Source organism: Phycodurus eques, chromosome 22 (assembly GCF_024500275.1).
Source record: "Phycodurus eques isolate BA_2022a chromosome 22, UOR_Pequ_1.1, whole genome shotgun sequence".
NCBI classification, from domain to species: Eukaryota; Metazoa; Chordata; class Actinopteri; order Syngnathiformes; family Syngnathidae; genus Phycodurus; species Phycodurus eques.
Window position 1 is genome coordinate 456,031 of NC_084546.1, and position 15,806 is coordinate 471,836.

The following is a 15,806-nucleotide window of genomic DNA, read 5'->3' on the forward strand; positions in this document are numbered from 1 at the left end:
TCGGACCCCGAGAACCATCGGACTGACTGCCGGACGCCGGGAAGAATCGGGGCGCGGCCAGCTGACGGAAGCCGCGGCAGCCATCTTGGACGTAAAGGCAGGTGAGCTAGAACAAACGTGCCCAACTCATACTTGTGTGTGTGTGTGTGTGTTGTTTCAAGTGTTACAACTATAGAAGGACATACACACAGCATGTCGGTCTTGTTGCCTAGCAACGCTCCAGATCCTCTTCGTCAGGTGTCAGCGTGACTGGACGTGTGACTCGGGTTTGTGTGTGTGTGTGTGTGTGTGTGTGTGTGTTTCCCCTCATGCGTCTCCTCAGCTGAATTGAAACGATTGGATGTGCTCCTCCGCAGCGCCACCTGCTGGCCAGCATGGAGCCCGCGGTTGTGCATGGCGAGAACGAGGCACTGCAGCAGTTCTTCAGTGGTGAGCGTCACGCAAGCGAGCTCACACACACACACACACACACACACACTGGAAGAGTCACAGAAAGGCATAGATGTGGACATCCTATTTTGTTGTGAATTTCGCTGTTGAGCTCCTTGTTGTCAAACAGAAAGTTGCGCAGAGAACATTCACCAGTTGGACACTCAAAAGTTGAAACGGTCAAATTTAGCTGACCTGCCAGGGTGATCTTAGGGTCATCCTGAAACTTCACCCCAAAGCCCGAGATCCCAAACATTTTGCGAGTACGTAGTAGATTTCCATATGGCTGCACTTGAAGTACTGCGGCGATGGGAATGAAGATGAATCGGGGTATCCGCAGAGGAGTTGTTGTTGTTGTTGTCGTCGTTTGGGGCGAGCGATGACATTGGCGTCATCCCGTGCAGGTCAGGACGTGAGCCAGGTTCTGGACAGTTCCGCTGCCGTGGATACCAGCATCCTGGAGCAGTACCTCGGCAGCGACTTCGACGCTTTGTGAGATGTCACACACGACTGACCGTTGCGTGCGTGTTGCGGTCCCTGACGTCTTTTGTGTCTTCTTGCCGTTCGTAGCGCGCTTCCCGAGTCTCCTCCAGACTCAGACGTCTGCTCGCCCGAGCAGATCCCAGGTCCGTCGTCGGCTCCGCCCGCCGTCTTCGGCTCCGGCGCTGAGGCTAAAGTTAGCGTGTCCTCCGACTCACAGATTTCCAAAAGGAGCTTTCCTATTGGTCCAACCGGCCCGCAGCCCCACCGACGCGCCTCACCGAGCCGACCGCGCGGATTCCCCATCGTGGCCGTTCCGGAGCTTCGTCGCCATCCGACGGGTACGCCGTCGCCTGGATGCCTTCGGGCCCGCCCCCCCCGCCCATCTGCCTGCCGGACTCCGCCTCCTCCTTGCACTCCCGGTGAGTCAATACTTGTTGGAAGTGCTGTGAAAAGGAGGGCCGAGGGGTACAATGTTCCCCTGCTATTTCGTGGTTCACTGATGGCAGATTTCAGCCATCCATCCCTCCATTTTCTTGACCGCTTCTCCTCACTAGGGTTGCGGGCTACTGGCGCCTAGCCCAGCTATCTTCGGGCGGGAGGCGGGGCGCACCCTGAACCGCTCGCCAGCCAATCGCAGGGCACATACAAACAAACAACCATTCGCACTCACATTCACACCTACGGCCAATTTAGAGTCCTCAATCAACCTACCATGCATGTTTTTTTTGGGACGTGGCGTGAGAGGAAACCGGAGCGCCCGGAGAAAACCCACGCAGGCACGGGGAGAACGTGCAAACTCCACACTGGCGGGGCCGGGATTTGAACCTCGGTCCCCAGCACTGTGAGGCGCATGTGCTAACCGGTCATCCAATATTTTTTTTATATTCATAGTGGCATGAGGATGACCTGTTTGGGACCCTAAAATCAGGACATATTCACTCAACACACCTCAGACCTCAGGATCATCTTACAGGATCACCTTAGAACACAAGCTCTCTGGTGTTGTCCTTGATCGGGAAAGGCACAATCGGGACGGAAACGGTCCGATTATCGTCGCGTGGCGGGCCTTACACGACGAGGTGGAAGGGATTGCGGCAGGCAATAAACGTACAGGCAGCAGGAAGAATCTTTTCCTCTCCTTTCCTTCTCACAGCAAACACCGAGTGCTTCTGGAAACTAGCGCCTCGCTGCTCGCATCCATGTTGTTAGCGGAAGCCGTGCACATCAGCAAAGAGGACTTGCTTTCAATTACGGAAGCCGCAAAAAAAAATAAAAAAAAAAATAAAATAAAAAAGTCCAGACAAACTAATCGCTATGGTTGGAGAAGCGTCCAGCCGTAGTAAGAAGCGTCTTTGTCTCGAGCTCCCCTGACAGAAGCAAAAGGAAACGAAACGAGTCCCAGGACTCGTCGTCAAGACCGGATCAACTTGCGCTTGGGGGCGACGCCGACGGCACTCGAGCGGGACCCGTTCCCAGTGGCTCCTTGACGTGGGAGAGCTTCCGCCCGGCGGACTGGAATGCCATGCTGGACGCTAACTTGCGCACAATGTGAGCGCTAGACGTGGTCTTTGGGGTTCCTCGTGCGCGTGCGTGCGTGCGTGCCCGACCTGACGGCCCTCCGTGACCTGTCCCGTGCGCCCAGGTGCCGGCCCGTGTTGGTGGTGGACACGGACAAAGGTTTCAACTTCTCGCCGGCCGACGATGCCGTCGTGTGCCAGAAGAAGAACCATTTCCAGGTAACGGTTCACGTGGGCGTGGCCGCGGAGCCCGCGTACGTGACAACGCCGCACGGCATGCGTCGGCCGGACCGCCTCGACATCAATGTGTTTGGCATCAAGGTACATCGGCGCTTCCTTAGCACCGACACCGTTAGGCCGTCGTGCTAGCGGAGGCTAATGTCACCCACCCTGCCAGATGGAATCTCCCGAGCAGCGCGTGACCATGGAGCAGTCTCAGGCCGACCGCACCAAGAAGCCTCTGCGGCCTGTCAGGTGGGCGACGTCGCAGGGGGCGCCCGGCGGAGGCTCGGCGCCTCAACGTGACCGTGGTTCGATTCCCGCAGGGTCGGCGTAGCAAACGGCGGGATGAGCAAAGTGACGCTGGGACGCCTCCACTTCAGCGAGACCACCGCCAACAACATGAGGAAGCGGGGACGGCCCAACCCCGACCAGAGGTGAGGGGGCGGGGGGCTGCTTGTGTGCTGGCATGGTTGCGTGTTTGTTTGAGAGTGTGTGAATGTTTGTGCGAGTGCGTGTGTGCTAACTGTGCTTGTACAGATATTTCCAGATGGTGGTCGGATTGTACGCCAGGGAGGGAGACGAAGACGAGTCTCCGTCCTACCTCTTGGCCGCCCTCGTGTCCGAGAGACTCATCGTCAGGGTGACCGCTCGCGCCCGCGCTTCACGCCATTTTGTTTTGTAGTTTTTCTCACACGTGAAACGCACACGCAGGCTTCCAACCCAGGCCAGTTTGAGATGGACAGCGATCCCCTGTGGCAGCGCGGAGCAGCGCAGGACGCAGTGGCGTGTCACGGCCGGGTGGGCATCAACACGGACGCCCCCGACGAGGCGCTGGTGGTGTGCGGCAACGCCGCCGTCATGGGCCGCCTCATGCGGCCCTCCGACCAGCGCGCCAAGCACAACATCCGGGAGGTGCGGACAGGAAGTGACATCACCCAGATGGGGGGCGGGGGGCGTGTGAAAGACGAGCTGATGTTGTGTTGTCAGGTGGACCCTGAGGAGCAGCTGAGGAGGATCAGACAAATGCGATTGGTGGAATTCGACTACAAACCCGAGTTTGCCTCCAGGATGGGCATCGAACACACGCACTGCACAGGTGTGATTGTGTATGTAAGATTGTGTAACACTGTGTGTGTGTGTGTGTGTGCGTGTATACGTGTATATTATACAACCCCAATTCCACTGAAGTCGGGACATTGTGTTAAACATAAATAAAAACAGAACACAATGATTTGCAATTCATGTTCGACCTATATTGAAATGAATACACGAGAAAGACAAGATCTTAATGTTCAGGGAAGCTCCTTTTCTAGCCAATCGTGGCGCCCGCCTGTTCCCAATGAGCCTGTTCACCTGTGGGATGTTCCAAACGCGTGTTTGATGAGCATTCCTCAACTTTGTTGCCACCTGTCCCAGCTTTTTGGGAAGGTGTTGCAGCCATCAAATTCGAAGTTCATGATTATTTGCTCAAAACAATCAAGTTTCTCAGTTTGAACATTAATATCTTGTCTTTCTCGTGTATTCATTGAAATATAGGTCGAACATGAATTGCAAATCATTGTGTTCTGTTTTTTATTTATGTTCAACACAATGTCCCGACTTCATTGGAATTGGGGTTGTCTATAAGTGCGTGTGCGCCTGTGTGACCTTTCAGGTGTGCTGGCTCAGCAAGTCAAGGAGCTCCTCCCTTCGGCCGTCAAGGAGGTCGGAAGGGTCAGGTGTCATGACGGCCACGAGATCGACAACTTCCTGTTGGTGGACAAGGTACGCCTCGAATTGTGGAGTTGAGCAAGTCTGGTTCATCCTTGGGTGTAATTTCCCGCTGGCTGAAGGTGCCACATTATTCATCTGTTCAAACATCCATCCATCCATTTTCTACACCGCTTCTCTTCACGCGGGTCGCAGGGGTGCCGGCGCCCATCCCAGTTATCCTCGGGCAAGAGGCGGGGTACACCCTGAACTGGTCGCCAGCCAATCACAGGGCACATAGAAACAAACAACATTTCGCACTCACATTCACACAATTTGGAGTCTTCAATTAACCGAGCACGCATGTTTTGGGGATGTGGGAGGAAACCCGGAGAAAAGCCACACAGCCACGGGGAGAACATGCAAACTCCACACAGGCGAGGCCGGATTTGAACCCGCAACCTCACAACTGCCCACCGTGCCGCCCAGAGCGTTCAAGCGTTCTGTCACGACCGGGCTAAAGGGCCACTCTGCCAGGAAGAAGCCATTACTCCAAAAGAAACATCAAAAAGACAGATTACTGTTTGCAAACGGACACAGGGACAAAGACCTTCATTTTTGGAAACATGTCCTGTGGTCTGACCAAACTCAAATTGAACTGTTTGGCCGTCACGAGTATCGTGACGTTTGGAAGAAAGAGGGAAGATGGAAGCCTGAGAACACCATCCCAACTGTGAAATATGGGGGTGGTGGCAGCATTATGTTATAGGGTTGTTTTGGCACAGGGGAGGACTCGTTCGTGCACTTGACAAAACAGATGACATCATGAGGAAAGAACATGGTGTGGAAATACTGAAGCAACATCTCAAGACTTCAGCCACGAGCTCCAAGCTTGGGCGCAAACGGGTCTTCCAAATGGACAATGACACGAAGCGGAATGCCAAACTGCTTACAAAGTCTCTTAAGTGTCTTACAAAGTCACTGTTTCTATCAAAAATGTAAAAAAAAAAAAAAAAAAACCCCGTCTCTCATTCTTCTGGCATTTAGCAAACAGAAATCATTTTGGTCATCCTCATAGACCGAGAACAGGAAACGTTTCGTCGGGTTTCATGTCGGAGGGTAAAAAACGTCTTTCATTTAGTGGCTGGAAACTTCCGGTTTCAACTATTTCGCCTCTTCCTCGCCGCTTTTCCTGGCGCAGGAGCAGATCTTCATGGAGAACGTGGGCGCCTCGCAGCAGCTCTCCAAGATGACCGACAGCCTGGAGACTCGCGTGAGCGAGTTGGAGATGTGGAAGCGACGCCTCGCCAAGCTCAAGAGCCTGACGGGAAGTCTGCGCTCCATGGGGTACTTCCTCTCGCCCTTCTCCTCTTTCTCAAGGTGCTCTCAAAATAAAAGCTCCGCGTCTTCTCCCGACAGGACGTCGAGGAAAGCGAGCGTCGCGTCGGCGGCGTCGCAGAGTGTCCACGCGAGCCCCAGAGCCTCCGAGGCGGACGGCGACGGTTGCGTGTCGCAGAGAATGTTCCGGGCATGCGTCCTCACGCTGTGCCTCGCCGTTGCCGTCTGGTAAGCTGTGATCTCACTTCCCGCTTGCCTTCGCGCTCACGTCTGCGCCTGCGATTCCAATCGCTGTGCCGCGAGAGATTCAATTTCACTTCATTGCGACGTAATCGCTCGACGCCAGCGCCGTGTCGTGACTCAACCACCGGATGGCAATTAACCTTTGCCATTCATACGACATACAATATTAGCTGAGTGTTCAACGAAACAGGCCCACAATTCAGATGAGATCGTTGTTATTTCAGAATTGTTGCTTTTTGGTACATTTTTGACTATATTGAACCAGAGCGTGTGTGCGTGTGCGTGTGCGTGCGCAACAGCATCGTCACCATCGGTGCGGTCTACCTGCTCCGCTTAACGCAGCGCAACGTGGACTCGTCGTCTGGCGTCAGGTGAGACGAAATGTTTCAGTTTGACAGCTCCTTTTCTGATGTTAAATTGTTGACCAATTCAAATTGACACTCAAAGCCGCAGTATGTCAATGTTTTTGTTTCCAAAGATTTTCAGCCAAGCCACGCCACCAATCGCGGCGATGACACAGTGCTGATGAAGCCTATCAGCGACTCTCACCTCTTGTTGCCCATCCATTTCCCGCTATACGGCTTCTATTTTCTCATATTTCACGAATGCCCGATTTATTTCCCTCGCTGGCCCGCCGAGAACGACGTAGCCGCATTTTACCGAGCCGTGGGCGAAGCGTGGCCCCTTAAGGTTCTTTTGTAAAAAAATTAACAGATTATTTTTTGTTCCTGTGGCAGAGAGGGGGAAAAAAAAACACTCGCAATAATTCATGTGCAAACAAAAATAATGCTAATTTCCACAAATGAACACAATCTCTTTGCTGCCCAACAAGGAGCCTGATGTAAAACACACGCACTGAATAATGCACGCTCAAACGCAGCAATCATCGCGAATTACAACCGCCGTTGTAATACTGCAGTCCAGCCTCGGGGGAGACAGAATTTACAGATTATAGCTTGAAGGATTGTGTTGACATCAGGGACATGATTTCTCATGATCTTGAAAGATTGACCTTTGGGTGAAAAAAAGAACAAAAACTAAAAAAGGCCATATGGCCCAGCGCCGTCATGCCTGAGTGAAGTGACGTGTTTTTGTTTTCTGTGCGTCAGTAACAGCAGCGTGCTTCCTGCGCAGACGACCGCAAGCAGCAGCTCAGGTAAACGAGCCCGCCTGAACGCAACCGTGGCTGTTGGGAATCCTTCCTTATCCGCGACATAGCGCACCGTGTTGGGAGGTGGCCACTTTGCAGTGCTGTTGACACAAACAATTTTGGAAAAATCCACAAATTGGCGAATCTGCGGGTGCCGAAGCGCGAGCATGTGGGCGTCCGCCGCATGTAGGAGCTATCTAGGTCCACTCTCTAAAAATCTCATTGTCGTGAGTAGGGACCGATTCCTAACACGGCCCATGTGACTCGTTGGCGGGAAACGCATTTTTGGGTTGTGCTTTTAGCGCCGCCCGTCGCCCCCCCGGGGCCCTGGCCCCCCGACGTGCACTTCTGCCACCTGCTGTACTGCGACACAGTGTACTGCTGCCCGCCGGCACCGGCGGGCGGCCGCGACGACGACGCCGCCGACTGGTCGCGAGTGAGCCGCGGAGCAGGTGAGCGCCCGAATCATGTGACCCTGAGGTGGCCATGTGACAGGAAGTGACAATGTTTGTTTGTTCGTAGAGAAAAACACAGACGACTTCCTTCAGAAGCTCCAAAGCTCCACAGATTGTACGAACACAAACACGACGACATCATGTTGACATCATCACGAACGCCAACTAACAAAACGCGCGCTCGTCTACGCGTGTAACACTACGTGTGTGACTGTGTGTGCACTTGACGGTGCGATTGCGTGTGTGCGCATCACAGGGACAAACACGTCCGTCGAGTCCTTCCTGATCAAAGAGAACCAGCAGGTGATCGACAGCCGCTACTGCGTGCGAGACGAGTGCGGGTAAGTGCGCGAAAAGCACACACACGCAAAACACAGCGAGTGACCCCCAAAAACCTTCTGACCGCGTTGTCGGTTTGTCGTCTTCAGACCGGACCGGTTCGTCTTCCAAGTCCCCGTCAGTCCGTTCGTCCCGGTCAACATGCGAGTGACGCTCCTCATGAAGTGAGGCTCGTTAGCGTTAGCATCACACGCACGCACGCACGCGTGCGCACGTTGACACGTCTGTGTGTGCGCGTGTGTGTTCAGTTCCACCGAGCCGCTGGTGGTGCACCTGTGCGCCTCTCGCGAGTCGTCCACGTGCGCCGCCCTGCGCGACAGAAACCTGCCCAGCGCCAGTCGATATCCGTCAAACACGCAGGTGAACGCGTACCTCCGCTCGAGTCATCGCTCCCCTAGTGGCCCGGAGGAGCGTCGCTGACAGAACTTTTGCGTTTGCAGGGGCGGCACGAGTGGCCGCTGCACGTGGCTCGCCTCTACCACGGCTCGTACCACTTTCGCTCCACGGTGGCCGTAAGGATGCGCGCACGCATACACTGTCGACGATGACGTGAATACAAGCAGCTAATCGCGATCATTTCTGTGTACAGTAATCCCCCGCTCTATCGTGAATGTTATTTCGGTTTTCTTGCAGTTGTTCGATTTTTTTTTCTACCTTTTGTACAATATTTTTGTTTCATCCGTTGCTCTTGCTCTCGCTCAATATGTGTTTAAAAGTTTTTGTCCATCCCATAAAAAAAAAAACATGTCTAGGGTGAATTTGAATCAGGTATTTCGATATTGCCGATTTTACTTATAACGACGGAGGGGGGGATTACTGTATTTCACATAAAAAGTGTCGTGACCGAAGTAGGGCTGCAACTAACAATTATTTTCATCATCAATTAATCTGTCAATTAGTTTTTGGATGAAATGATCAATCACATGAAAATGTCCACCCCTTTCTTCAAAAACAAGACAAATTTCAAATTGACAGTGCAGACGATGCACAAACGTTGTTTGATACAGATTCAGTGATTGGTTTGGCCCGTGACATCCGTCAGCAAATCGGCAAGAAATGCTGATCATTGTTTTCCAGAATCTAAGCAGATGTTTGCAAATGTCTTATTCAAAAACACACACACACACACACACAAACACAAAGATAATCGGTCTGCAAACACGGAGAACCCAATTTGAAGCTAAACAAGGTCTGCCGAGGCTTAATCGATGATCAAAATAGTTGTCGATGCATCGCTCGACTGTTGCGCCTCTCGAGCAAAGCCTTGTGTCATGTGACCTGTGCGCAGGGCCAAGCGGATTGCAGTACCGACCATCACTTCGGGGGGGCGCTGTTCACAGACTACCACTTCTACTTCTACCGCCGCTGCAGCGACTGACGCCACTTATTGTGTGCATGCTGAAAGCATTCACACACACACATTATTCTGCCTTCATTTGAAAAATTCACGCCTCACGTGGCAATACTCATCGAAGCCACAACATTTTCACATTAGCCGCAAGTCCATTTTTTTGCGCCCAAAAATGCCCCTTCATTTCCAATGGCACATTCAACAAAACACATTCGTTGTTCCCATTCGAAATTCACATTGTTCAGCTCATTCTATTCACGTTGGGGTCGATTTTCAACATTCCAAATGTTTCCACCGTTTTCAGCAATAAAGAGGATTCTGATTCCGATTCTGAAATCTTTCCACTTTTTGACCCACCCATGTTCCAATTGGGGACCTATTCTACATCTTTGACTCCCGTTTCAACAGTTCTCAACCGATTCCACCGTTCCACTTCTCCGTGTTCAGCTCATTCTCGCCATCCTGTGAACCACTCCCATTCCCCAAATTTCCCAAATAAAATTTTGCCACCGTTTCCTTATTTCTCAAGCGATTCGCACCGTTTCAACTTCTACTTGTTCAGCTCATTCAGGCCAACACGTTCACACATTTTCTAAATAAAAGCCCAAAACTCTATAATGTTACACATTCAGCCATCAACATCATTTGACATCATGACATATTATTTAATAACATTCCACATTTCTCCAGAAATCGCACACTCTCGTATTATTATTCTTATTCCTCCCGCTTTTTTGACGAGCTTCTCCTTCACCATTTTACATCCGAGTCACTCCCTTCCAACTTCGACATGTTCGGAAAATTCACGCCTCGCGTGGCATTACTGTCGAAACCACTGAGCTTTTTTTGTCTCAGTCTTAAAAATGTAATTGAAGAATAAAACAATCATCCTAAAGTGTATCTTAAAACTGTAAATAAAACTATTCAAAGTCCAATTGAGGTTTCGGCCTCGTTCACGACATCATGACGTCCTGCAGGACGGACGAGTGCACGCCGGCGGCCCGCAGGCTTCGCTGGAGTCTCCGCGCCGTGGCGTTCTTCCCTTGCGAGCGTCTCCATAGCAACAGCGCGGCCAACGCGGCGTCGCGGCAGCAGAGCGGGTGGTCGGCACGGCAACGGAACAGGGCGGCGGACGACACGCCCAGGTCCGTCGCCACCGACTCCCACTCGGCGCCCAGGGCCGACGCCAGACGCGAAAGCTGACGGTCGGAAGGGACTCGGTGCCGCACGCCGGCGGGGAGACCGCGCACGGCTAACGCACAAACGACACACAAACGACACAAGTCTGAAGAGCCACTCAAGCGTTTTCTTTCCACCATTTCCTCCTCCTGCTTCATTGATTGACTGTGACGAATCAAAGAAATAAACCAATAGACATACACGTTGAAAACATTTGATCAAATAATCGGTGAATCACAATTGAATTCATTATTCAAAGGAAAAGAAATGAACAAATCATTTTTACATCATGAAATGATTTATTCTATTTGATTAAATAATCAGCTGATTTGTCATCGTTAAATTATGAAATGAGACTTATTGTAACATATGTACATTTAATTAGCCATTTACATAGCTTCACGCTTATTTCGAAGAATTGGTTAAATCGTTCTCGTAAAATATTTTTTTTTTGTAAAGTGCAACACTTTACACATTATCTTTCTTGCAAAGTTTTATATTGACAAATAACTCAACGGTAGAATCTATCTGCTGTCTTTACGAAAGGTCGAGAAGTGTGTTTATTTATTGAATATCACGATCTAAAAACTAAATGCTCCCACGACAACGGGTTCAATCTCATTCCATTTTTACTCGTGAACCTTGGCATCTTTCTATTTTATTTCTGTTTGTGCCACGTCCATGATAATCGTCATGTTTGACATATTGTTACATTGGGGGGAGGGGGAGGGGGGTCGTTGTGACGTCATACCGGTAGCCGATGGGGTTCCCCGGTGACTCGTCGGAGAGGCGCGGCGTCCGCTCGCGGTCTCAGTCCCGCTCCGGACGTCGAGCTCCTCGTGCAGCAGTCGTTGTCGGACCCAGCCGAAGTCGTCGAGAGCCGCGAGGAAGCACCGGAAGGCTTCCGGGCCGCGGTTCGGCAGCAAGTCGAGCAGCTTACGGCACCGCTTCCGCTCGGTGCTCTCCGCCAAAATGTCGTCCAGCTGCGCGGCCGTCAGCGTGTCCTCCTGGTACAAGAAGGCCAGCACGGCGTCCGACACCAGCAGCTCCTCGCACAAATACACGCGAAGCTTCCGCAGAACTTCTTTGTGGACTGGATCCATTTTGTTCTTCTACTTCCGCGATCGGGCTTCTCGTTTTTGTGTCCGTCCAGAAACAAGGAGGCGGACCCAATGTCATTTGTTACTGCGGACCACTTCGTATTTTCACAACTCTCAAGCCGAGGACTTTTCATTTACGCACACGCACACAAAATCCACTGACCAGTTAAAAAAAATAAAATGTTAAATATTTAAGCTTATATTCGTTTACAATTAGAAACAAATTACAACTGAGTTGAGGACAAAACAGTTTCGTAATCAGCGAAATTACTACACACACAAAAATGAATAGACCTTCATTGAAAATGTAACCAAACTTTTGTTTCGATTAATTTCGAAATTAGATCAAACCAAATTACCACTTAATTTGGTAAAAACGCTTTCACTTTTTTTGCTGCATCTTCCTGGAAATTTCGACCGACCACACACACACAAACTCAAAACAATTGCGAAACAACTATTTTGCTTCACTGTTTTTAATGTTTGCTGTTTCGTTTTGGTTCTGTCCTGTCCTCAACATCAACGAAAATCAGAACTTGAAATAAACGTTTGAATTCAATCAACCGATTTGAGAAAAAATTGGGTGGGCTGGATTAAATAACGAGTTTCAATAAAATTGTATTGAAGTCAACACAATCTCGTGAACATGCTTCGTCATCATTCAGTGCGACGCCATCAATAAATATTTCTAACGGGCTGCGGCATCAAGAAAATATACCCCCCGAAAAACCACCGCAAGTGAGGAGATTGTCCTTCAAAAAAAGACGACAGCATCATCAGCGGTCTGTTGACCTGAGACGGACGCCACGGGAACCCGTGTGCCCGACATCGCGGAAACCCACCGACGTCACCACCGCCACGCTGGAATTTTGGTTGAGTTCACCAAACCTCGGTGTCCACTCCGAAGGTCTGCGAGTTGCAGCTTGGGGCTCCGTCAAATAAGGTTAGGGTTAGGGTTATTCCAGTTTTTTTTTTAAGTTAGAATGATTTTGGCTATTCACTGAAGTCCCCTTTTCTTTGAAAAGCAGTCCTATTTTTTTTCAAGAATATAGTCTCATTCTTTTACGAGAACAAAGTTCACGATTCAACTTCTTGATTCCTTATGCATTTTGGGGTACACACGGCAGTTCGGTTTCTACCCGCAGCCCCAAAAGTTTGACAAGCTCCGGTTTAAACCCGCAGGAAGTGCGAATGTGCCGGAATGTCGCGGCGGCGGGCCCGCTACACGTTGTAGAAGTAGTCGGTCAAGTAGTCCTTGAGCCTGTTGGGCAGCGGCAGGTCGTGAACGCGCCGCGTGCGTCTGTTGATGGCCACGCGGCTCAGGTGCTGCAGCGGCGGCACGGCGGCGTAAGCGGGTCGGGTGAGCAGCAGCGGGACGGTCCCGTTGGGCGGCGCGGCGGCGGCGGCCCGCGACAGCTGCACGTAATGCTCCACCAGGTGCACCACGCTGTCAAAGTGTTTGAGTTTGGGCCTGACCGGCACCACCGAGTCCAACTTGAACTTGGCGCCGTCGTAGCGGATGCGCAGGTTGGTGGGACCCGCCGACGTCACGGCGGAGATGGTGAACAGGAAGTCCCTCTGCGAACTGTCCCGCACCAGGAAGGTTCCCTCCGCCGCGTCCCGAAGGACGTCTTTGGCCTCGTTGGCCGTCAGGCTGCCCCAGTACCAGCCTGCGCGCAAACACGCCAACATTAAGATTGCGCTCTTGACTCGTTCCGTGACCACGCTCGTAACTACAAATCAGAATTCAACCGTTTTTGTCACCCTTTTTGCTGCAGTTCAACAGACATTGTGCTGTTCCTTCTGGTGTGCGCGCCTTGACCTAGGGCTGCGCAATTATTCCAAGTTTAAGGATGATTACGATCTCGGCAACCACAATTAAATTAACCTGACCGTCTGAATTATTGGCACTGTAACCGCGCCCTCTGCTGCTGCATATTTGATGCTAGCACAAAAAAGAGCACATATGGAATCAAGCACTTTCTGAACCAGTCGTCAGCCAACCACCAGGGGATGAACGCAAGGTTAAGGCCTCATTAAGCTGCTTAAATAACGAGCGGGCGGCGCCCAGCGACGAGACCCACGGAAGAGAAGCATCGAGTACAGCAAAAATTACAGATGAGGATCATCGGAATGAGGAGCCAGTGCCTCCAAAAGGGATCAACATCGCTTTTCTGGACATTTGATTCCAGCCAAGCGACGTTACACAAGAAGAGCGCAGCAGAGGCGTCTCCAAGGGAAAATCTTTGATTTACATTTTCAAATGGTCATACTTGGACAACATTCCTAGGAAATCACAATGTCAACTATTTTTAGGAGCGGCCCGCAGGCTACTCACGTGGTCCTTGGGGGTTAGCATGTTGGCGACCCCTGCGCGAGTCGCTATCCCTCCCCAATCAAGTCCCTATATCATGATATAGACAGTATGGAGTGTAGAAGTGGAACCTGCGTTCTTGAGCTCTTTCATGGCCAGGGCCACACGCCTCCGGTCGGGGTCCGCCGGGGCGTCGGTGGACTCGGACGACTGACAGGTCATCGATGGACGCGAACAATGGTCGGCGACGACCGCGATGAGTCTGGAAGCCAACGCAATAGTCATCTTGGTCATCATTATGGAGATTATTATTAATAATGAAGATGACTTTCGATGCCGGTCCTAAATGAGGGGTGTCCAGACTTTTTAGTCCGAGGGCCACATACAGAAAAATCAAAGGATGCAAGGGCCACTTTCAAATTCTTTGACTTTAATCGAATAAACAAGATCAAATTCATCGATCAGGCACTTGTATATGGTTGATATATTATCGTTATTTTGAAAAACTGCTATGTCTGTTAAAGGTGACAAGGCAAATAGTTTGGAATTTTTCACAATTTTGGGGTGCCCAGCAGCCCTGCATCCCACTAAAATAGATGATGCGACCTGCTCCGAATCCCATCGCCACGTTTAGAACAACAACAGTTCGCAATCTGTCGTCAACGCACCTTTTTTTCAATTATACGTTAGAAGAAAAAAACAAAACAAACACACAAAAAAACAGACCTTGACACGGAGCAGAAAGTGGAGGGGAAAAAGGAATTATTTTTATTCACCACTGTTATGAAGAGATTTTTTTTTACTTTTTTAGTTGTAAATATTTTATTTTGCATTTCAATTTATGTACAAAAGCTCTACCTTACATAAAACAAATGTATCAGTCGGAGTGGTCGTCCCAATCAAACAGCTTTTTTTTTTTTTTTTTAAACGAATCACACTTCTCACGTTGCCTACCTCCATCCATATTTTAACAACATATTTAACACGCTGATACATTGTGCTGCACACAACGCCGTTCTTGTAAGAGAATATTAGTGTCGTCAGGAAAGGTGCGTGGCTTGTGTAAGTAAAACGCATAACTGGGGTCAGGAGGGTCGCCGTACAATCACAACAAAGGAACTGGGAATGACCTTTCACGGGTACATATAATTTCGGGGGCTTTTTAATCTTGTGTACATCTAGCACACGCTTTAGCGTTGACAAAAGTTAGTTATGAAGTTATGACTTCATTTCAGTTTCCATGCGTTGCCTTTCATGGGAACGTTGCCCCACCCAACATGGCGGTCACGCAGGCACGTCGGTTAGCCGGGTTGGTAAGGCGTGCTGGCGTATCGTGTATTTATGTCTCTGGGGATGGCCGCCAGCAGACTAAAGGCACAATGCTAAGAACAATAAATGTACCTGCTCACTGGGCTCTTGTCGGTCTTGCTTGTCACCCTCGCACCTCCTAACGTCCTCAGTGCGCGCGAGCAGTCGTCAACATTTTGTGTCCTCACTCATCTTTTCATATCTCAGCTTCCATATTTGATTCCACGGCAGCCTGGCGGCACGACAGTTGATCGTCTTTGTGCGCCGACATGCTGCTCACAGTCGGACCAAAGGAAAGCCACGATTGAAACGCGTGAAAAGAGAGAAAAATAGCGTGAACGTAAAGCTGCTCTTCCAGGAACTTTCCAGGAACATGGTCACGTGACCCATGCTGGAATAGCACGACGACTGCCCATGAGACGGTCCAAACGTGTTCAATCGAGAAAGCGAACCGAACTGTAGCTCCTCAATACATACTCGCATTCATTATAAATCATATTCTTACATACAGGAAACGTTTTGTGAGCAAACGTCGACTGATCGCAATCAAAACATAACGGCCAGAGGTGGCGCTGATGCGCCGTGCAGCTGCTTTGCCAACCGTTAATCACAATAAACACCACAAAAGAAGTTACCAGTGCGATGTGCAGAATGGCCACCAGGCGGCACTACGTCCTCTATTGTGCGGA

At 50.6% G+C, this 15,806-nt stretch overlaps 3 protein-coding genes across 3 annotated transcripts; 1 reads left to right on the forward strand and 2 right to left on the reverse strand.

Annotated features, from left to right (window-relative positions):
- Window positions 1–34: 34 nt before the first annotated feature.
- On the forward strand, window positions 35–9,539 carry LOC133397450 (myelin regulatory factor-like protein). The gene is given in 25 exon segments (XM_061668348.1): window positions 35–101; window positions 323–429; window positions 834–921; window positions 1,000–1,055; window positions 1,130–1,331; window positions 2,275–2,460; window positions 2,555–2,750; window positions 2,827–2,903; window positions 2,975–3,085; window positions 3,189–3,291; window positions 3,363–3,563; window positions 3,639–3,747; window positions 4,306–4,460; window positions 5,307–5,310; window positions 5,522–5,687; window positions 5,760–5,906; window positions 6,221–6,292; window positions 7,031–7,077; window positions 7,374–7,523; window positions 7,594–7,641; window positions 7,783–7,867; window positions 7,955–8,029; window positions 8,114–8,225; window positions 8,306–8,377; window positions 9,154–9,539. Coding segments are annotated over 24 exon segments (2,607 nt in total). The 5' UTR covers window positions 35–101; window positions 323–374; the 3' UTR covers window positions 9,244–9,539.
- Window positions 9,540–9,855: 316 nt separating this feature from the next.
- On the reverse strand, window positions 9,856–11,706 carry cradd (CASP2 and RIPK1 domain containing adaptor with death domain). Its single transcript, XM_061668340.1, has 2 exons — window positions 11,147–11,706; window positions 9,856–10,468 (listed from the first exon to the last, which is right to left on the reverse strand). The coding sequence occupies exons 1-2, from the start codon at window positions 11,496–11,498 to the stop codon at window positions 10,170–10,172; spliced, it is 651 nt and encodes a 216-aa protein (XP_061524324.1). The 5' UTR covers window positions 11,499–11,706; the 3' UTR covers window positions 9,856–10,169.
- A 54-nt stretch (window positions 11,707–11,760) lies between these two features.
- Window positions 11,761–15,297, reverse strand: socs2 (suppressor of cytokine signaling 2). Its single transcript, XM_061668341.1, has 3 exons — window positions 15,211–15,297; window positions 13,941–14,071; window positions 11,761–13,165 (listed from the first exon to the last, which is right to left on the reverse strand). Exons 2-3 carry the CDS (start codon window positions 14,029–14,031, stop codon window positions 12,717–12,719), a joined length of 540 nt encoding a protein of 179 aa, XP_061524325.1. The 5' UTR covers window positions 14,032–14,071; window positions 15,211–15,297; the 3' UTR covers window positions 11,761–12,716.
- Window positions 15,298–15,806: the final 509 nt, after the last annotated feature.

Excerpts from the sequence above, each read along its gene's own strand:
- cradd (XM_061668340.1), bottom strand. The coding sequence starts at position 11,498 with ATGGATCCAGTCCACAAAGAAGTTCTGCGGAAGCTTCGCGTGTATTTG. Across the intron at positions 10,469-11,146 it reads GGGAACCCCATCGGCTACCG|CCGTGCGCGGTCTCCCCGCC; the intron begins GTATGACGTCAC and ends TTTGTGCGTTAG.
- socs2 (XM_061668341.1), bottom strand. The coding sequence starts at position 14,031 with ATGACCTGTCAGTCGTCCGAGTCCACCGACGCCCCGGCGGACCCCGAC. Across the intron at positions 13,166-13,940 it reads GAAAGAGCTCAAGAACGCAG|GCTGGTACTGGGGCAGCCTG; the intron begins GTTCCACTTCTA and ends GTTTGCGCGCAG.